Source organism: Natator depressus, chromosome 17 (genome assembly GCF_965152275.1).
Source record: "Natator depressus isolate rNatDep1 chromosome 17, rNatDep2.hap1, whole genome shotgun sequence".
Lineage (NCBI taxonomy): Eukaryota > Metazoa > Chordata > Testudines > Cheloniidae > Natator > Natator depressus.
The window spans coordinates 390,934-413,123 of NC_134250.1; the positions used below are offsets into that span (position 1 = coordinate 390,934).

The 22,190-nt window shown below is 44.6% G+C and overlaps 1 protein-coding gene and 1 long non-coding RNA gene across 3 annotated transcripts in view; one reads left to right on the plus strand and one right to left on the minus strand.

Moving 5' to 3' along the window:
• Positions 1-22,190, plus strand: part of LOC142000272 (uncharacterized) — a 39,367-nt gene that overhangs the window by 15,790 nt on the left and 1,387 nt on the right. Inside the window, exon 3 of the long non-coding RNA XR_012642205.1 lies at positions 11,234-11,309. This is a non-coding gene — a long non-coding RNA (uncharacterized LOC142000272). The remainder of the gene's footprint in view (positions 1-11,233; positions 11,310-22,190) is intronic.
• Positions 2,805-22,190, minus strand: part of SLC43A2 (solute carrier family 43 member 2) — a 54,501-nt gene continuing 35,115 nt past the window's right edge. For both annotated transcript variants that reach the window (XM_074974422.1, XM_074974423.1), the window contains exons 10-14: positions 14,872-15,010; positions 14,411-14,543; positions 12,148-12,221; positions 10,361-10,484; positions 2,805-8,567 (exon numbers count right to left, since the gene is read on the minus strand). In XM_074974422.1, coding sequence (XP_074830523.1) covers positions 8,406-8,567; positions 10,361-10,484; positions 12,148-12,221; positions 14,411-14,543; positions 14,872-15,010 — 632 coding nt within the window. In that variant the 3' untranslated portion in view covers positions 2,805-8,405. The remainder of the gene's footprint in view (positions 8,568-10,360; positions 10,485-12,147; positions 12,222-14,410; positions 14,544-14,871; positions 15,011-22,190) is intronic.

Genomic DNA, 22,190 nt, shown 5'->3' on the forward strand with positions numbered 1-22,190 from the left:
CCTAGCAAGGAGTACTGCAGAAAGGGATCTGGGAGTCATCTTGGATCACAAGCTAAATGTGAGTCAACAGTATAACACCGTTGGGAAAAAAAGCAAACATAATTCTGGAATGTATTAGCAGGAGTATTGTAACCTAGGGGTTACAGTGGACGAGAAGCTGGATATGAGTCAACAGTGTGCCCTTGTTGCCAAGAAGGCCAATGGCATTTTGGGATGTATATGTAGGGGCATTGTCAGCAGATCGAGGGACGTGATCGTTCCCCTCTATTTGACATTAGTGAGGCCTCATCTGGAGCACTGTGTCCAGTTTTGGGCCCCACACTACAAGAAGGATGTGGAAAAATTGGAAAGAGTCCAGCGGAGAGCAACAAAAATGATTAGGGGACTGGAACACATGACTTAGGAGGAGAGGCTGAGGGAACTGGGATTGTTTAGTCTGCGGAAGAGAAGAATGAGGGGGATTTGATAGCTGCTTTCAACTACCTGAAAGGGGGTTCCAAAGAGGATGGCTCTAGACTGTTCTCAGTGGTAGCTGATGACAGAACAAGGAGTAATGGTCTCAAGTTGCAGTGGGGGAGGTTTAGGTTGGATGTTAGGAAACACTATTTCACTAGGAGGGTGGTGAAACACTGGAAAGCATTACCTAGGGAGGTGGTGGAATCTCCTTCCTTAGACATTTTTAAGGTCAGGCTTGACAAAGCCCTGGCTGGGATGATTTAGTTGGGAATTGGTCCTGCTTTGAGCAGGGGGTTGGACTAGATGACTTCCTGAGGTCCCTTCCAACCCTGATATTCTATGATTCTAAGCAAGACAAGAAGTAATTCTTCCACTCTACTCTGTGCTGATTAGGCCTCAACTGGAGTATTGTTCTGGGTGCCACATTTCAGGAAAGATGTGGACAAATTGGAGAAAGTACAGAGCAACAAAATGATTAAAGGTCTAGAAAAACATGACTTATGAGGGAAGATTGAAAAAAAATTGGGTTTGTTTAGTCTGGAGAAGAGAAGACTGAGAGGAGACATAAGTTTTCAAGTACATAAAAAGGTTGTTACAAGGAGGGGGGAGAAAAATTATTGTTCTTAACCTCCGAGGATAGGACAAGAAACAACGGGCTTAAATTGCAGCAAGTGAGGTTTAGGTTGGACATTAGGAAAACCTTCCTGTCAGAGTGGTTAGCACTGGAATAAATTGCCTAGGGAGGTTGTGGAATCTCCTAGGTTGTGGAAAAATTAGGGATTTTTAAGAGCAGGTTGGACAAACACCTGTCAGGGATGGTCTAGATAATACTTAATCCTGCTTGAGTGCAGGGGACTGGACTAGATGACCTCTCAAGGTCCCTTCCAGTTCTATGATTAGAACCACAGTCTTTCAGGGTGAAGAAGTTTGGCCTTAAAAAGGGAGTCCTAGCCCTTATCATTCCTCAAGTGGCCAGAGGGATCATTGTTGAGGCATCAAAGCCCTCTTGCAGGGGCTAACCTTGTACGGAAGTTGGGGTATAGCAGAAGTACTTATTACTTCAGACATCTGGGCTACAGTGAAGCAAAAACCCCATGTTAGAGTCTTATAGGCAGGGGTGTTGTTTTAAGGTTAGCAAATTGGACCTTTAATCAGTTTGGTATATTGTTCTCATCTAAGTCTCTACAGACAGCACAAAAGTACTACACTTCATGCACCTTTCAAAGGGCCTGCAACAGCAATGACACCTTCAAACTGTGAAGCAAACTTCAAATACTACATGGAGGATCATGGCATTCCTTTCACACAGTCACCACGTTAAAATGAACTGGTAAATACCTAAAGTCTGGTTTGAAAGGGGGGGGGGGGGGAAGAGTATGGTAACAAGCCACACCTTTCTTCCAAAACAGATCATGCTTTCCTCTCCCTGCAGCTACAATAGGGTCATCTTATTTCAGACTGGTGGGGAAATCTATTACCTACCATAGTCTTAGCTGGAAGTTATCTAGAAGAAACTTGCATAAAACCAGCCTTCTGTGCGCTCAAACTTTATATGTCCTATAAAGGCTACGAGAACCACACGCAGCTTACACTCACTTACCTGACCGCGTGAGCCCTCCAAAGTAGCGATATAGACTTACGTTCCTCATGTTTACCTGAGGCTTTTGTATGTGTGGAGATTTTGGTAGTTAAAGCTGGGATCGAAGCAGTGCTAAGAAATCCTTTGTTACAAGAACTTGGGGAAAGCAGTACTAGAGCAAAGTCAGAGCATGGGGTGAGACAAACAAAGTTCTGGCCACACTAAAGCCCAGATGGATTCTACTACTTGGCAGTTGAGACTTGAGTTCCTACAAACTCAAGAGATATTGCTGCAGATTAGTCTGCGTGAGATATCCTCACATCCTCCAAACCTAGCACACAACACTTTAACCCAACACTCAGCCATTAGCTCAGGAATTATCTTGACAACAGCAACCTTCTATATGACACAATCACAAATGGTAGAAGGGCAAGGATCCCATTTTAAAAAAAAGTGTAGATACTTACACATCCCTCAGATTATTCTAGTTTTGAACCCAATCCCAGTCTTCTCACTAAAGTAAGAAAGCGTTGTTGTGCTAAAAAGACTGCAAGCTAGGGCATGTAACTGGCTATCAGTAACTATTCTCAAAGTCCATCTGTTTATGCCAAAACCATGACCCCATCCTGCAGCCAGGCCCAGTGAAATAAAGCTATGATTTAGAATATCTTCTATAGAAGCCACATTTATTATGTTAAATTTAAAAAAAAAATGCATGCACTTTTTATTTATGAAGGTACCAGCCTTCTAAAGTACAGGGCTCTGTTAAGTCAGCTACACAGAAAATTGTCCCACATAGTAAGTTTATTTTGATTTTAAATAAAAAGTACCCAAATACTTATTTTTAAGAACATATAGCAGTAAAGGTGTGAACTACATTTCCCATTTCCTTCAAGAAGTCCCAATAAGGATTTGGCATTCAATGAGAGAACACACATATACACCCCCAATTGTCTTGTATTTAACCTGTACCCTATTTCAGCATAGGGGACTACAGACAGAAAGAATTGCCAGAGCTAGAATTTTGCAAAAAGTACTGGGGTTAACAATGCATACTCTTGCAAAAGTTGTCATCTCACTTACATGGAGGTCAGGACCAAGTCTATGTCTGATCTGAAAAATGGTACCTTGAGCAGCAATGCACCCAACAGCACCATGCTGGGTCTGATGCAAACTTGACAAAATTATTGCTAAACAAGATCCGCTCATGTTTCTCGGAGGTGGGGGGGGGGTGTCCTAATTCTGACCTCAATGGTTTTGACCTTAATTTTATTTGAAGTCTGGCATTTTTTCATTAGCTTGAAAGACAGGATGGGCAAGTGCCTCTTTGGTTAAACTGCAGTACAAGCCATTTGGCAGAAGGTGTTGTGTAATATCTATGCTTACATCTCCTGCCCCTCTCCCCCAAGAGATCAAGGCGGTACCTTTACGATGCTCAGCCTCAAAAAGACTATACTGATTAGTTTAATACCATATTTATTATTTAGATTACTGTAAGAATACACATCACTTTACAAACACATAAGATGACACAGACCCTGCCCCAAGGAACATACAGTATAACTCAGACAAATACAAAAGGCATAAGAGGAATGCACACAGCACTGGGAGGGGATTAATGCTTCAAGGGTGAAGAGAAGAAATGGGTTTAGAGGAAGTAAAGGGAGGTTTGCTTGGCACATGGGAAGTTGTTCCAAGAATGTGAAAAAAAAGAGGACAACAGAAAGAAAAGGACTGGGTACAGTGCAGGACAGTGGGTGTTGAAGTGAGCACAGAAATGGGGTAGATAAGAATATGTATCTAAAAAAGCAGTCACTGTTTCAGTTAGTTCCACAGAAGTGAATGTTGTGAAGTTTTAATTGAAAGGTGCTGTTTTACTGCCACTTCCCAGCAGAAGCACTTATCTAGTGATGTAGATTAATAAATTCATAACAACTCCTCTAAACTTCTAGATTGGAATACATATTCCATGTGGATACAGGCAGCCAGGAAAGTATCACTGAAAGGTGTAGCTACAAAAATATTGTAAGTATCTGCTTTGTCCTGCATTCCAATGTTTGTCTCTGTATTTTGTCTCCTAAACTAGTCAGCTTGTCAAAATGGAAGCTTTCTACTTTACCCATACTTTAGTGATGTTTTAATTATAATCTGATTATTTTGCAGTTTTCCTCTAGAAGACCTGTGGAGTAGAGGCCACTCTCACTATGTTAGGGGCTGTTATATTAATTACTGCAAAAGTGTTTAGGTCAGAATGAAACTCTCAGCAAAGTTTGCCTTTGTTTTCTGCAAATATCCACCGGCCAATCAGTTATACATTAAAGCCTGGTTTTCAATACAGCTTTTGATTTTCAGAATCCTAAATAAAAAGACCAATCATATCCAAAAAAGTACCCCTATCAATGCCAGGAGTCACCCCAAAATGCATGCACACCTTCTATACAGGCACCACTTAAACACAGACTTGGAGACACATCCACATCATAGCAACAAGCATTTGCAGACCAGGGTGGTGTCCAGTTTTCTGTTTTCAGACATTCAGGGGACATACACTGATGAGATGAGCTGTGTCTTTTTGGATTGGAAGTGCATGGAGTTGTGAGTGATACACAGAAAGCATCTGAACGCTAGAAAACAGTTTTTTTTTCTAGCAATTGGAGATTATGAAATTAATGCAACTCATTTGCCCAGAATTTCAACATTAATGCATTTAAAGGGGCTGTGCACGTGTATTAGGGTTTCTTCTCTGGATCATGCTGCCGGACAGACTGAGGACAAATACCTCATTAAACTCACTCTGCTGTTAAGGAAACATGTTCATGGGCAGCTTAATTTAGGATAGCAAGACATGTTAAGTATGAGCGTCCTAGCAGAATACAGTTCCATGATACACAGGTAAGGACCATATTCACCACTGTAGGGATGAGAGTATTTTGGTTGTCCTGTTAGACCTTTACATATAGACATGAAAGTCTCTTGTTTCTCAGCATTTATACCACACTCATCACCATGGTATCTGAGCCCTTTACAATATTAAATATTTTAAAAGCATCTTATAAAGCTAGGGTATCAAAAACAGTTGTGGCCAGATCTGGTCCAGGTAACTTTAATTCATGAGAGCACCGTAACTAGATTCCCCACAATCTCAGTTTAATTTTTTGGTAAATGATGTTTCTAGCCTAAATGAGTGCAGAATTCCTCTGCCTTCTATTCAAGTGAATAGGGTATCAGTTCTAAAGCCTAGAGATCACACATCAATGTCAACATACTGTATGTTAATGATTGCATTGCTGATCATTTCAGCAAATGGAATAGGGTTGGAGAGAAGCCCTCCACAGGAGGGAATTAGTCATTGCAGTGGGGATGTAAATGCAAGAATAAATGTTTAGTTACTCCATAAAGGCTGTATTGTCCTGATTTCCGTGTAAGCCTCCCAGAAACATCAGTGTGGTCTCTGCTGTGGATCAAGAGGAATACGCCCCCCTGAATTTATATCCTAGTCCCCTTACCATGATTAAACATGGAATCTTGGGCTCTCCTCTAATGAATTTGAGACCCCTGTTAAGGTTTCCATGCAGTAAGGTCATGCAGCTGGCAGGCTGCGATTCTCAGACTGTCTGCATTTGTAAGGCGTGGAACTAAGGATTCTGGCTGCAATTTTCAAAAGCACCCACTAACTGGATGCTCAGAGACAGTTTAAAGGGGCCTGCTTTAGGGAGGGTGGGCGTTCAACACTTTCTGAAAATTGGGCCCCTTTAAACTCTCTCATATTGGGCATCTAAAATCAGTAGTCACTTTTGAAAATTAGGTCTCTGTCTTTACCACATTATTCTCCAAAGCTGATGGGATGAGCTGACTGCAGTTCATGCCACAATTCCAACTCAAAGATTTTACTAAAAATCTGATGCAATATGTGAGCTGATCTTTCCTTGTTGAGTAAACAGTCCTGGAGTGAGCAGGTGTGCAATATCAGAGCATTTAGGTGTAGCAACACTTGGCAGTACAGGATGCAGAAATCTACAGAAAACCATCCAGAAATACTCTCATTACAAGGAAATTAAATTATTGCTGGTATGTCTTCCAAGCACATATGCAAATTCTCTCTACTGTTTAAGACCTAAATTGCCAAGTTGAGCTGTGCTCCCTAATTGTTGCTTGACACAAGAAAAAAAAAAAAAAAAAAAAGCTGAAAAGGGCAGTAACACATCTCCAAAGCTCCTCAAACTTGTAAGAAGCCACCAGAATAGAATAAAGTACTTTTGCATTGATGCAGTATTAGAGCATAAGACATGGTTGCTTTTGAAGTGTGACAACTGATGAAGGCAACATGTAAAAACCCACAAGTGTTTAAAATATACTCGTTAAGTGGCAGGAATCTATTCAAAACAGGCAAGCAGATCTGAAATAAATGTTTTGTCATTGTTTTGTAAATAGCGTATGGGATTTTACAATACATTAACACCAGAGGGCGCCACTGCTCAATCATTATGCACTGGCAACCTAACTAACCTGATGAGTCTGTTAAGGATTCTAACAAAGTGATTCTTTTCCATGGTGCCATTCAAAATACCTGCAGAGCTTACTCTTTAAATGGAAAGGGTTCGGGTAGTCTGCTCACCTGAATGTTTTAATCCTGTATAGCAAAGCTGTTAGCTTTCCATTCTGACAAACTCCCCCTCTTCCCCCCCAGATCCAAGGTCACTTCCGACAGAGCATTCAGATGCACCATTGTCTCTTAATCCCAGTTTGGAGTTACTGGACAGTGACAGCAGAGTCTTGTACTCTTCCTGCCTGGTTTAGAGGGGACGTTCAAGAAACTCTCCCCTGTGCCCGGCATTGGAGATACTGTAAGACTGAGAAAGCACCACTACTGCATTTGCTATAGAACACCAGACTCAGGGTTTTCCATAATCTCCCCACTATCACAAGTACCAGCTCAGCTCAGTCCAGCCAATAGGAGTATTAAGCATACCACCCACTGGCCAGGGTTTACCCAGGGTTGTGTAACCCAGTTCAGAGCAGGTCGAGATGGAACACAGGCTGCCTGTGTTCACTAGTGCTCCCACTGTACAGCTGAGTCACTGATAGCAATAGCAGGAAGGTTATGGAAAAACAGAGTCCAGTGTAGACAAGGCCCAGGAAAGGCATGGCTAGAAGAGATAAGCAGGCCAAGAATTCCCTTTGTATTCCCCTCCATGTCTGAGCGGAGACCTCCTCGGGTACCCCCAAGTCCACTTATTTTTCTGTGAAGTCTACCCAACCACACAGTCAGTGATCTCTATCTGTCCTGTCCAGAAAGAGCACAGACATCCTAGGAGGCTCCTCTTGCACTGCCAACCAGAAGCTTTTGGTCAGCTACAGGTAAGTTGGTGTTCAGCAGTTCAGAGTATTGGATTCTCTCAAAGGGAGCTGTTATCTGAGCACAGGAGGTTAAGAGGCTACTGCTGTGAGGTCCTGCTGAGACTTAGTGAAATTGTCTAACCATGTCAATCTTCCATGTGGTCACAGGATCCAGTTACTACATGCAAGTCCAGTTCTGCACTGTTGGTTCTTTTCAACAGTAAGACAAATCAACAAAACCAGCACCTAGAAACAGAAAGTTGTTCTGCACCATAGAACCCAGTTTTGAAAAAGCCTTTCAGCTCTAATCAAAGATTATCTCCAAACTACCAGCTGCTGCTCCTCTCCTAGGGCCACTGCAAGGAGAGGAGAAGAAGAAGAAAGGCAACACTTCCTAAAGCACTTCAGACAAGGTCCAATTTCCAGCTGAATGGTTCAAGACAGCAGACATCTTACCATGTAGACAAAGCTTACAGGCTGGGGTAGAGGACTCCCAGGCTGCTGGAGGGTGGTGAGGGGGAAAAGCAGTCAACTGGACCCTTCATTTTGGCACATGTGGCAGAATCCATTGCTCACTAACCATCTCTTTACATTATATGGAGAAAAAGTTTCAGCATCAGAGATTAGTGTTTAGCAATGAACTGAAAATCTACTTCTGCAAGACACAGCACGAATTCCCCTTTCCAGTGTTCACAGCACAGGGTTTTCAAGCAAGGGACTACAGTTCTGTAGCCAAGCTTGGTAATGGTGAGTAAAATGTCATTCTCCTGCAGCCAAGACAGTGCCAGTAAGGGCAGGCTTCAGCTCATTCAATTTGTGATCTGTGTAGCTTTTAGAAAAGGAAAGAAGAAGAGGGAGGCCTCCTCCTGGCATATATGTCTTAGAAACATACTCCGTCTTCACTCTAAGGCAGCTGATCATGCTGTGTGAAGCTGGCAGAGCATGGAGAGAAGGATCATGACTTGGGCCAGAGGTAGACCCATTGAAGTGGTAGGGGAACTCGTGAAGAGGAGGCAGTGTTTGAAGCACTGGCTTAAACAAAGGCTTCCTCGTTGGGAGTGCCATTGATTTTGAGGAAGAGTTTGGCATCGTCACTTCTCTGCTGTTTCTCTCTTTCTAGCCTGCGTTTATAGCAGATCAGATAGACCGGCAGGCAGAAGCCCAGCATACTCACTCCAAGAAGCCCCACATTCACCTACAAGGACAGAGACAAGCAGCATTAGATAGGTAGGAAAGAGACAATCCAGTGACACACACCTAAAAGCCAGCCCCAGGGCCTCATTATTTCACCCACCCATGCTGGACGTGAGAGATGCCCTGCTCAATACATCTGCAACAGCCTACAGGGGGATTTTAGTTATACAACGTTGCCCATAGCTCTCTATGCAGATTCTGCTAGTAAATGCTGCAAAAGCAGGTCAGTCAGTGCCGTGTTTGAAGAATTTCTTTGCTATACAGAAAGCCATGGCTGTGACTGCTCTGCCTTGCCCTATTACAGACTTCAGCCAGTCTATAGCACTGACATTTTCTCAATCTCTTATGCTCATGGGAAGGAGAAGGGGATTGGGGCTGTTCAATGCCAACACTGCTGGCCCTGCAGTTGAGCTAAGTACTAGTGGGAGTACACACAGCATCTGTACTGGTGGCTTTCCTAAGAGCTGGCTATCATACCCAGGAATTAAGCTTCTTCCTGTCTAGCTTGACTCCACTCACTCATGAGACTGCTTGCAGGCTTCCTCTTCCTCCTGCACCTCCAACAGAGCCATGTAATCCTTCTGATGCAATCTAACCTTGCCCCCTCTAAGCGGCTCTGTTTCAGGGCTTTAAGCAAGTTGCCTGAGGCAGGGTTGGAGCGAGAAACCCCACATAGCCCCCATCCCAGACAGATACCTGACCTTCACAATTTAAGATTAGTGCAAGCAGCAACCAAAACACAGTGCTCACTGGGAATCCTGAGGCTTGCAGCTCACTGCTGAGTAGTTCTGCTGCATTCACTGTCAAGGGGAGAGAGAGAGAGACTCCCACCTGAAAAACGATCTCACTACACCTACTGCACATGAACTGGCAACAGAAATTAATGCTGCAGCTTCCCTTCCCTTCCCCTCCTTAGATCCTTTCCATTTATACTGGTGGTTGTGGTGTTTCACTGTATAAATAATGAGCTTCTAGAAAGAAAAAAAATCCAGCCTGTCTTCTTGAAGGCATTTAGGGCAGACAAAGACAAAAACGGACAGGTCCAAGAACATACAGAATTCCTAACACATTTGAGAGCTGCTGAATAGCCTCTGAATACCTCCATCTGCACAGTAAAGGAACATCTCCTAGAGGGGCCCAGCATCACTGCCAGCACTCCCAAAGGAAAGACATCTGATTCCTCATTTTTATGGATGCTTACTCCTGACCTCTCAAGGAGAACATGAGCCCTATGACTCTACAACCAGGTTTCAGACCTGGGTCAGCAATCCACACCAGTCTCATGCTGCTGGAAGTGTGAACAGGGTTCTCCTCATCCCCATTTCCCATATAATCACTGGTCAGATTCCAGCACTCTCACTGCTACTTGTATAAAGAATCATCTATCCTGGAATGCCCAGGCACAGGGCATCAGCCAAAACTATGGCTCGATTTAACACAGGGCTCATTAACTTTAACCACACATCTTATTAAAGGTAATGTGAGTTAAGAGAAGTTTAATAAGACAGTCTGGTCTGTGCAGGCATTAATTAGGAAGGACTATTAAAAAAAAACATACCCCAGAAATAAACAGCATTGCGCTTGGGTGGGCAAGTTGCCTTCCTCGAGAGCAGTTATTGGTCACAGTCTGAGGAGAGCAGTGTACTTGACGACCATAGGTCTGTGCGTAGAATCCCTTTCATTTTGGTTGATTTGTGGGGAAGGGATTCCTTTTCAACAAAATGAAACTGGACCCCACCACCAACCCCTCATGCTAAGTTTGGGGCAGACTATATTTACTCTTCCCTCTCTTACCCAAAGAGGGTCTCCTTTCAATGGTCCCATCATTGCCAGGAACAAGGGCTGCTGCAGAAGAGCAAAGAGGGCACTGACCAAAGACTGCAGTCCCGTCAAGCTGCCAAACTGCGTTGAGGGGTATCTGTCAACGTAGAAAGCAACATAATTACCACACACCACCTTGAATCTTTTGTGCTACTCAGGGGACCAGACTGGGCATCTCTCCCAGCAGCACGTTCCCAGCTCACAGCTCAGCTGTACAGAACTCAGGAATGTCTCCTTGTGTTTGAATATTATGTGTATTAAGATTGGCATTTAAGGCAGTGCAATTCAGGGTCCAAGTGTCTCTTCTCTGGATTATTCTCCACCTGAATTTTCGAATATAGGGTTGGGGTTTTTTTGTTTGTTTGTTTTTTTTTAAACACACAAAATTGCAGATTAAACATAGTGCCATCATCAGCACAGGCCAGTTTGGAGCTCTTCTCAGTACGCAAAGAAAACAAAAAAAAGGGTGAAAACAATAGGTTTTCGTAGGGGCTTCTTCAAATTGTACATCCATCTGAGCCAACATCTGGGGCTGGGCCATCAGTTTCATTCCCACAGCTCATCTGGGCACAACTAACTCACTCTGGAAATCACCAAAACCCTGTACAACAGGTTAGTATGTGCCAGATATGTTTTCTTATTTAGAAACAAAGTCTGATCCTCTGTCAAATTCAACTATATTGTTGATTGGAAAGTTGTTGAGTAGTAGAAATTACTTACGAAAAGCAAGTCTTGGGACAGGTTAATGTCTTTGTTTTTCCACGGTTGTGCAATTTTTTAATTTGACTCTTAGAAAAAGAGGTGGGGTTGGACAAAACTTCAACATCTTTTTTTTTTTAAAATCAGGTTTGAGAGAAAACCGTTTAAACCAGGACGTTTCAGAAGTTGCAATGGACAAGTGGACTGCTATCTACACTGACAGGTATGAACACAGCAGAGGACTCCACATCTTTGTTAAAAGCTACCATGGAACTTAAAGAGGAAGACCTCTGCAAGCAAAGCCCCAGATAGATTTACTAATGGATTTTTGAGTCCAGGCAGTTAGGTTTTAAAAAAAAAAAAAAAAAAAAAAAAACAACCCTATCTATAGCAAAAGTTATTGATCTTTTTGTCTTTCAGTCCAAGAGTTCAGGTCAGAGGAAATGGATCTTCCCATTGTTACATAAGTTTTTTTTAGTTTTGGAAGAGAACACTGATGTATATATATTGAGAACTTGTATATGTTGGATACAGAATGGATGATCCACACTACTGGGTAAAGGTGTGTAGGCCTCATTAACTATGTGTTTATTTTGAGCAATGCTCTGACAAGCTGATAAATGTCTAGAAACAGCTAGTCTGCTCTGAGACCGGAGCTATGTGCTCCAGAAGTCAGAGTGCCCTGACCAATATTTCATCAAGACATGTACCTGTATCTACTCATAATTAGGGCGAGTTAGCTAAAGTTTTCAAGCTTTTTAACCCATATGATGGTGAAGCCAGTTTAGGACGAATTGCACCTGAGGTCCACATTAAGCATATCTGTGCTTGTTTCACTGCAGTAAGTAACTACAGGTCAGCATTAGGCACAAGCAAGGAAAGTAATGGACACGGCAGTCCTGCTGCCAAGTCCTATGGTGACCCAGAGTAAGCCGTAAGTGGATTCGGTTGTTCCCTCTGACAGCAGGATCTCACCATCATGTGTCCCTTCCACCCTGGCTCTTTGAGTAAGCAAACCCTCAGGCCAGTCATGTGCTGTATATGAGCAAGGTTAGACTTACACAGCTGCATAGAGGCCTCCCACTGCTGAGTGGATGAATCCTCTCACAATTGTGTGCAAAATGAAGGAAAGGATCTGAAAGAAGCAGAAAAAAATGCTGAACAGCAGTCCAAAACCACCACTCCACCTCTGCACCTGCTGCTCCTCCAGTTCCTGGATAGGCCTAAGCAGCTCCAGAAACGAAGCTCCCTCACACACTAGGGTCAGCGCAAGGAGAGACAGACAGTTTGTCTGAGATGATGGCACATTGTGCTTTCTGAACCTGACTTATCTTTTTCTCTTGAAAATTGTTACATGTCAGCTGAGATGTTGACAATTGCAGCAGAAGAGCAATCTGGTTTAAAGGTTCCATATAATAGAAGCATATGGATTACACTCTCGGATCTAGCTAGCTAACATGGCCTGATCCTATCTACTTCAATGGGCTTTAGATCAGCCTTCTGGTACTCCTCATGGCTGAATGCCACTTACAATTAAGATCTTTCTTCCTCTTCTCTTTAGTCAGAACTGTGGTCCAACAAGTCAGTACCCTCTCCCCAACACTAAGAAACAGGACACCACGCCCTAATCTTCTGTTAACATTATCATGTTTGTACCCTAGAATGCTTTCACCCCAAGTTCCTAACTCTGCCTGGAATTTGTTCCCAGTTACAGTTCCCCTTTCTGCCAATGAGTATATCCTACACTTCAGTCTGTCTGCAGAAGGGAGGTTGCTGTTCTGAAAGTGTATCCTCGGGTTTTACAATGGTTCAGGTTCTTCCATTACTGGAAATGCCAAATTTCAACAGAGCAGACAGATCTGCATGCTTGCTCTCTCCTTAGCTTTATTCACTCACTTCCAGCTTGATCCTCTCTAACAGCTTTGAGAGAAAAATAAAAAAGCATTCAGTGTGTGCGGGGGGAGGTGAGGAGAGGAGCAGCTGGCATCCTCCCAGTGCATTTTGTGCTATAGAAACGTAGGGTTGGATGGAAACTCGAGAGGTCATCAAAGTCCTGTCTCCTGATGTCTCATGCCTCTTCCAGGTGCATACCACAGGCCAAACATTTACATATGTATAACCCCACTGACACTAAAGGGTGTAACTGAGGACAACATTTGGCCCACGACTTGAACTGTGGAGTCTGTGCAGGTATCATACTGTTCTGCTTTACAGATTTTCCAGGAACCTCCTGCTTATCTGTAGCTCAGACTTGGATTAATAAAAGGCACTACTGACAAGAGTTGGTGCTCTAGGCCTAAATCTCAGGGTTTATTTATTTATTTTACATGAAAGTGTGTGTTTATTTGCAAGTATGAGGACTACAAAGGCCTGAAAACGTGAACACAGTACAGACCAACTCAGTGACATCTGCCTGAGCCTGCAGAGCACCTAAAGCAACAGCTCTAAAAGGTACTAGCTGCCCCAATACCTTTAACTGGATTATCTCTGAATCTCACTGCTCTGGGGGACCCTGTCAAGACTAGCCCAGCAGAGGACTCTGCTTGGAGATGCATCTCTGCCATTACCAACCCCCTCCCCAGTGTTGCCAACTATAGTGATTTTAGTCATGAGTTTTCCTAAAGCTCCAGCTTCTGGACTCAGATGATTATGGAGAGTCTCAAATTTCATTTAAATATAAAAGTAACTTTCTAGTTTTTGTGGTTAGTAAGAAAAGCTAGTAGACTGGTTTAAAACAGAGTTACAAGTAGTAAACACTGGGGGTCTGTTTATTTGCCTTCTAGTTTTTGAGTCTGACTCAGGATTTTTGAATGTGGTGGCCACTGCTGCATCATGGCTCTACTGGAAGAGCCAACCAACCCACCACATAGCGGTAGAGCCATAGTGTAGCCATGGCATGGGGAGTCTGGCCGCAGAGCCAAGGGGGACCCAGTTTGTCTTAGCCTGTCCCTATTGTTTCATTGCACATTTAGCCCAGGAACCATAGGCACTGACTTCCCCTCTACCCTCCCTCCACCCCAGGCCTCACCCCGACTCCACCCCTTCCCCCAAGCCCCTACTCCACCTCTTCCCCTCCCCCTCATGTGTCCTGACCCCGCTCTCCCCCCCACCCCAGCCGACCTGCTCGCTGCAAAAACAGCTGATCGTGGTGGGCAGGAGACACTGGGAGGGCTGGCGGTGGGGGAGACAGAGGAGCTTGGCTGCCAGTGGGTGCTAAGCACTCACTAATTTTTCTCCATGGGTACTCCAGCCCTGAAGCACCCACAGAGTCGGCGCCTATGCTAGGAATCCTCCAGTACAAAACTCCTTTTCTGAAATACCCACCTGCAAAGGCAGGTTAGGAATGAGACAGGTAATTCCAAATCCAACTAGTAGTATGTTGGTGAACACAAAAGCTCTTGTGGCATTGGAAATCTTCTGAATCTGGCGATCACGTTTTTTCCTTTTTTTACCATCTCTGGAGGGAAAGCAAGGAATATATCACACAGGCAGTGCAGCAGCAACTAGAACTCTCAACTAGGAACCTGAGAAGTTAGAGGATACAAGAAACCAAAATCCCCACATTGGCACACCTGAGTCTTGGCCTGTACCCGAGACTCCAGCCTCATCTACAAACAGAAGTTGCATCATTTAACTAAAATAATTTATGGCAAATCAGTTTAGTTTAATTGGTGCAAATCCCTATATGGACTCATATTCATCAGTTTACAACAGAATTAGATCTGTTTAGTTTAATTGGGTCAATTAAAGATATCAGATTGGACCCTGCAATATGTGCAACCTACTGATTAACATCACTCTCGTCAGCCTCTTTTGAACCATCATCACACTCCTTCAGCTTCCAGTCCATGATGTATCCAATCATGGGGGCAGTCATCAAGCAGAGCAGCTGCAACACCCCAAAAACGGAGGTATAGAGACTCACTGCAGAGAAAAGAGACGACATGTCAAAGTACCCCAATGGGACTCAGCAGTAACAGAAAACAGCAGCAGATCCCGTTTCATAACGACTGGTCATTTTATCCACTAAGGACAGTCATTGCTAGCCTCAGACTAAGGGGATGATGGTGTTGTCCTATTTACTGCTCAGAGTCCCAGATCAACAGTAGCCCAGCAGGCAAAAAAAAGTGTGTTACAATGGATATGCCACACTTGTCCACTCTAGCCAGGATGATATTTTTCATAATTTCCAAGAAGCAGTAACAACTAACAGTAGCTAGTTCCCAGGAGGATGGTACCTGGAAACTGGCTAATTTACAGGATAGAGCAGTGGCCAAAGAGTGGCACTATATCCAGCAGAGTGCAGAGAGGCTTCTGACTGCTAAGAGTCTGCTGACCCTGCTCTGAGGAGGAGTAAGTCTTCCCCTGCCTGTTAACCTCCAGCTAGGAATCTTCTCCCCTCCCTTGCCCTGGGGTTCTAGCTATGCCTCCCTCTGCTGCTGGTTTCCAATTCTGCCCTCGTGCTAAGAACTAGTAGGGGAAGTCATCAGGGCAGGGAGGACCCAGTGTGGGAAGGTAATCATGTTTTTTGGAAGACAGGCCAGAATGAAAAAGCTAGCTGCCTGCTGCGTGCTTAGGGAGGGGGCTTGTTTTGCTGAGGGAGAGGAAGGTGGGAGGAGCAGGGGAGGAAGTAGGATTCCTAGCAAGGGAAGGGCCCAAGGGTATCTTCTCACTAAGGGCTAACTGTCAGAAGAGTAATCAGCAGAGACTGGTAATTTCCTCCCTACCTATCACTGTTTGTTAGCCACGCACAGACTAGGATCAGGGATGGGTTTGGAGAAAGGAAGAGTTTTAACAGCCAGTGGTCAGCAGTCACTCACGGGAGTCTGGACCCTCAGTGCTGTTACTGCAGGGTCCCCCAAAGAAACACTTAACAGCACTGTATCTACATGTTTGTTAGACACACCGTGCAGCCACGCATCACTGAAATACAGGAAGGAAGGGAATGTTAGAAATGTGCTAAAAAACACCCAGCTTACCTGTATCCATCACTGCATCAGCAAAGCAACAAAGCAGCAGCAACAAGAGAGCAAATATGGAAAAGCAAAAAGATTAGCAGCAGAAACCCCAGAAACCTACTATACCCACCAGAAAGAAAAGGAGTACTTGTGGCACCTTAGAGACTAACCAATTTATTTGAGCATAAGCTTTCCTGAGCTACAGCTCACTTCATCGGATGCATAAAAGTGGAAAATGCAGTGAGGATGTTTTTATACACACAGACCATGAAAAAATGGGTGTTTATCACTTCAAAAGGTTTTCTCCTCCCACCCCACTCTCCTGCTGGTAATAGCCTATCTAATTACTGGACACTACGGCGCTAATAAGCAATGGTCACATAAACACCACCCTATACCGGAAACCTACTGACCGCTATTCCTACCTACACAGAATCATAGAATATCAGAGTTGGAAGGGACCTCTGGAGGTTATCTAGTCCAACCCCCTGCCCAGAGCAGCACCAATCCCCATCCCCAACTAATCATCCCAGCCAGGGCTTTGTCAAGCCTGACCTTAAAAACTTCTAAGGAAGGGGATTCCACCACCTCCCTAGGTAACGCATTCCAGTGTTTCACCACCTTCCTAGTGAAAAAGTTTTTCCTAATATCCAACCTAAATCTCCCCCACTGCAACTTGAGACCATTACTCCTTGTCCTGTCATCTGCTATCACCGAGAAGAGTCTAGATCCACCCTTTTGGATCCACCTCTCAGGTAGCTGAAAGCAGCTATCAAATCCCCCCTCATTCTTCTCTTCTACAGTCTAAACAATCCCAGTTCCCTCAGCCTCTCCTCATAAGTCATGTGTTCCAGACCCCTAATCATTTTTGTTGCCCTTCGCTGGACTCTCTCCAATTTCTCCACATCCTTCTTGTAGTGTGGGGCCCAAAACTGGACACAGTACTCCAGATGAGGCCTCACCAATGTTGAATAGAGGGGAACGATCACGTCCCTCGATCTGCTGGCAATGCCCCTACTTATACAGCCCAAAATGCCATTGGCCTTCTTGGCAACAAGGGCACGCTGTTGACTCATATCCAGCTTCTCATCCACTGTAACCCCTAGGTCCTTCTCTGCAGAACTGCTGCCGAGCCATTCGGTCCCTAGTCTGTAGCAGTGCATTGGATTCTTCCGTCCCAAGTGCAGGACTCTGCACTTGTCCTTGTTGAACCTCATCAGATTTCTTTTGGCTCAATCCTCCAATTTGTCTAGGTCCCTCTGTATCCTATCCCTACCCTCCAGCGTATCTACCACTCCTCCCAGTTTAGTGTCATCCGCAAACTTGCCTCCAGCTTTCACCCAGACCACGCCACACAGTCCATTGTCTACAGCCAAGCTCTGCGATACAACCGCATTTGCTCCAACCCCTCAGACAGAGACAAACACCTACAAGATCTCTATCAAGCATTCTTACAACTACAATACCCACCTGCTGAAGTGAAGATACAGATTGACAGAGCCAGAAGAGTACCCAGAAGTCACCTACTACAGGACAGGCCTAACAAAGAAAATAACAGAACGCCACTAGCCGTCACCTTCAGCCCCCAACTAAAACCTCTCCAACGCATCATCAAGGATCTACAACCCATCCTGAAGGACGACCCATCACTCTCACAAATCTTGGGAGACAGGTCAGTCCTTGCCTACAGACAGCCCCCCAACCTGAAGCAAATACTCACCAGCAACTACATACCACACAACAGAACCACTAACCCAGGAACCTATCCTTGCAACAAAGCCCGTTGCCAACCGTGCCCACATATCTATTCAGGGGACACCATCACAGGGCCTAATAATATCAGCCACACTATCAGAGGCTCGTTCACCTGCACATCTACCAATGTGATATATGCCATCATGTGCAAGCAATGCCCCTCTGCCATGTACATTGGTCAAACCGGACAGTCTCTACATAGAAGAATAAATGGACACAAATCAGATGTCAAGAATTATAACATTCAAAAACCAGTCGGAGAACACTTCAATCTCTCTGGTCATGCGATTACAGACATGAAAGTTGCGATATTACAACAGAAAAACTTCAAATCCAGATTCCAGCGAGAGACTGCTGAATTGGAATTCATTTGCAAATTGGATACAATTAACTTAGGCTTGAACAGAGACTGGGAGTGGCTACGTCATTATACAAGGTAACCTATTTCACCTTGTTTTTTCCTACCCCCCCAGTTTCTCAGACGTTCTTGTTAAACCCTGGATTTGTGCTGGAAATGGCCCACCTTGATTATCAGACACATTGTAAGGAGAGTGATCACTTTAGATAAACTATTACCAGCAGGAGAGTGGGGTGGGAGGAGAAAACCTTTTGAAGTGATAAACACCCATTTTTTCATGGTCTGTGTGTATAAAAACATCCTCACTGCATTTTCCACTTTTATGCATCCGATGAAGTGAGCTGTAGCTCACGAAAGCTTACGCTCAAATAAATTGGTTAGTCTCTGAGGTGCCATAAGTCCTCCTTTTCTTTTTGCGAATACAGACTAACACGGCTGCTACTCTGAAATCTGTACCCAACCAGGACAGACAGGAAGCCACAGATAGGATATGAGCTCACAGAGCAATTGCTTCATTCCACATCAGACCCTAAGATATAAAGAACTCCGCAGCTAACGGAGAAGAGTTTACAAGCAGCATTGTGTAACAGCGAGCGTAGGCTCAGGAGGAAACTCTGCTGCCCCCAGTTCTGGTGAGTCACTGGGGAATATTTCTCCCCAATGCTTCCCCCCCCCGCCACTTCGCCACATCTCATGTGATTGTGGACTTGTGCATGACACAGAGGGACTGATTAATCAGAGCCAGTGCAGTTCTGGAATAAGGATCGGAATCTGAAACTGCCCACTTCAGCACTAAGTGCCCACAACTGCAAGCAGAACAGGACTAAGTTCAGTCCCCTCCTCCCTATATGTCTCCATCACAAAGAAATACAAACACGTGCAATGCCCATGAGGCATGCTGGAGGCATTTGAGCAGAGAACTTAAACCCTTATTCTACCCTGTGTAGTAAGAGCGGAACTCCAGCTGCCCCTCATCCCTGCCATGGTCAGGAATGTTTGTAGGTGGGGTCAGAACCTGGCATACTGTCTCCAGGTATCAGTAATGATGCCAGGAGTCACTGCATTTGTCATAATTAGGGCAAAGTAAGGAATCTGCAGCTCCAGTCTCAAGCACACACACTGCTAGCAGATGTGTCCTTATTGGATCCACAGACACTTCCACACCACAGCATTCTCCTCCAGCTAAGACGACAGGGTTTGGAGAAGTATCACCCTCCCAAAAGACTCAAGCCATCTCGCAAGGGTTTTAATAAGAGGCCAAGAAGTTCACCCTACGCCAAGAGCATTCCCCCATATCACTCCTAACCCTCTCCAGCCTTAGCATTTAGAGGCCAACTGTGGGGACTGGTTACAGGAGGGGAGAGACCGTTCTCTTTGGAGCAACTGCAGGATCAGATAGAATAATAAATTAAAACTGGGAGCCCTCTCTCAAAACCCACTTCTGCTCAATACCTACAAGAAAAGGCTTAGCAAATGATGGCAAGCCTTTCGGGGGAGGCAGAGCTGCATATAATTGTACATACATGGGAATTGTCTCTCTCTCTCACACACACACTCATTCATAAATCTGGGACTTAGACTGTGAGCTCCTCAGGGCAGAGACTATATGCACCTCTGTCCTTGTGCAGTATGCAACACAATGAGCCCCCTGACTGAGCCTTGGGTTGCTATATTGCTACCACAATATAAAGAAAAGGAGGACTTGTGGCACCTTAGAGAGACTAACAAATTTATTTGAGCATAAGCTTTCGTGAGCTACAGCTCACTTCATCGGAATGCATCCGATGAAGTGAGCTGTAGCTCACGAAAGCTTATGCTCAAATAAATTTGTTAGTCTCTCTAAGGTGCCACAAGTCCTTTTCTTTTTGCGGACACAGACTACATGGCTGCTACTCTGAAACCTACCTCAATATAGTTAAAATTACTTCTATACCACCATGGAAAAGATGGACTTTATGATACAGACAGGCAAGTTTCCTGCCTTAGACACCACAGGTGTGGACAAAAGGACCATGCAAGTCACTTAAGAGGTCACTGCACCCATCTTTGCTCTCTTATCTCTTAGAACATAAGAAGCTTTGAACCCACTGCTCTGTCCAGCTGCAGGGAGGTTTCAGAGTCAGGTCTGAGTCAGCATAAATCTATGCAGGAAGCAGGATTTTCAGGAAGTATCAGTGTCAGACTGTAGCTTACTGATTTTACTCCCTATCTGACCACCCATTGCCTACCCTACACTCAGTCCTGTTCATGCCATCCTCTTGACTCTGAAAACATTTGGAACAACCATTGAGCCACTCAGCTCTCTCCTTGCGTCATTCAGTGCAGCTGAGAACAATTACAGGGTCTGTTCTGTGAACAAACCACAGTATGTAAAAGCAGCAGGAAAGGGTAAGTAATAAATGTATTTCCGGCCCTTCCCCTAACCCACATGACAAAAAAAACTAGGGAAATGTGGTCTAGATGAAATTAAGGTGAGTGCACAACTTGTTGAAAGACCATACTGAAAGAGTAGTGGTTCACTACTTATCAGTGGTTCAGTGTCAAACTGAGAGGGCATATCTAGGGGAGTCCTGCAAAGGTCAGTCCTGGGTCCAGTAGTATTCAATATTTTCATTCAATCACTTGGAATAATGGAGTGAAGGATGTGCTTAAAACATCTGCAAAGGACACCAAGCTGGGAGGGGTTGTAAACACTTTGGAGGACAGGATTAGAATTCAAAATGACCTTGACAAATTGGAGAATTGGTCTGAATTCAACAAGATGGAATTCAATAGAAACAAGTGCAAAATACTCCACTTAGGAAGGGGAAAAAAAAAATCAAATGCACAATTACAAAATGGGGAATAACGAGCTAGGTGGTAGTACTGCTGAAGAGGATCTGAGGGTCAGAGTGGATCACAAATTGAATATGAATCAACAATGTGATGCAGCTGTGAAAGAAAGGTTAATATTCTCGGTGTATTAACAGGAGTATCGTATGTAAGACACAGAGGTAAACTGTTCCACTCTACTCAGCACTGATGGGGTCTCAACTGAGTACTGTGTCCAATTCTGGGTGCCACACTTTAGGAAAGATGTGAACAAATTGGATAGAGTCCAGAGGAGAGGAACGCAAATGAGGAAAAGATTTTTTAAAATTGTTCCTGTTTTGTCTTGAGAAAAGAAGATGGAGGGGGGACCTGATAACATATTTGAAAACTGTTAAGGGCTGTTATAAAGAGGACTGCGATACATTGTTCTCCATGTCCAGGGAAGGTAGGACAGGAAGTAATGGACTTAATCTGCAGCAAGACAGATTTAGGTTAGCTATGAGGAAAAGGTTTCTAACTCTCAGGGTAGTGAAGCTCTGGAACAGGCTTCCAAGGGAAGTTGTAGAATCCCCATCACTGGAAGTTTTTAAGAACAGGTTGGACAAACTCCTGTCAGGAATGGTCTAGATTTGCTTGGTCTTGCCACTACGCAAGGGGTTGGACTTGATGACTTCACCTGATCCCTGCCAGCCCCACATTTCTGATTTTAAGGGCTTGGCTACACTTGCAAGTTAGAGCGCATTAAAGGAGCCCTGGGCGCACTAGCTCACTACCCATCCACACTGGCAAAGCACGTAGAGCGCTCTGACTCCGTGGCTAGAGCGCTCTTGGTATTCCACCTCGGCGAGTTGAATAATGTTTGGTGCGCCCCACTGGAGCACCGCGGCGCCACTGTGGACTCCCTGGTCTGTTAGTGCACTCTGACTGGCCTCCAGAAGTGTCCCACAATGCCTGTTCTAGCCACTCTGGTCATCACTTTGAACTCTACTGCCCTGCCCTCAAGTGACCAACCATCAGACTCGCCCTTTAAATTCTCTAGGAATTTTGAAAATCCCCTTCCTGTTTGCTCAGCCAGGCGTGGAGTGCTCTCAGCGAATCTTTCCAGGTGACCATGCCTCCACGCACCAGGCAATCCCCAGTATGGAGGAATTGCGAGGTGCTGGACCTCAGTGTTTGGGGGGGGGAGGAAGCTGTCCAGTCCCAGCTGCGCTCCAGCCGTAGG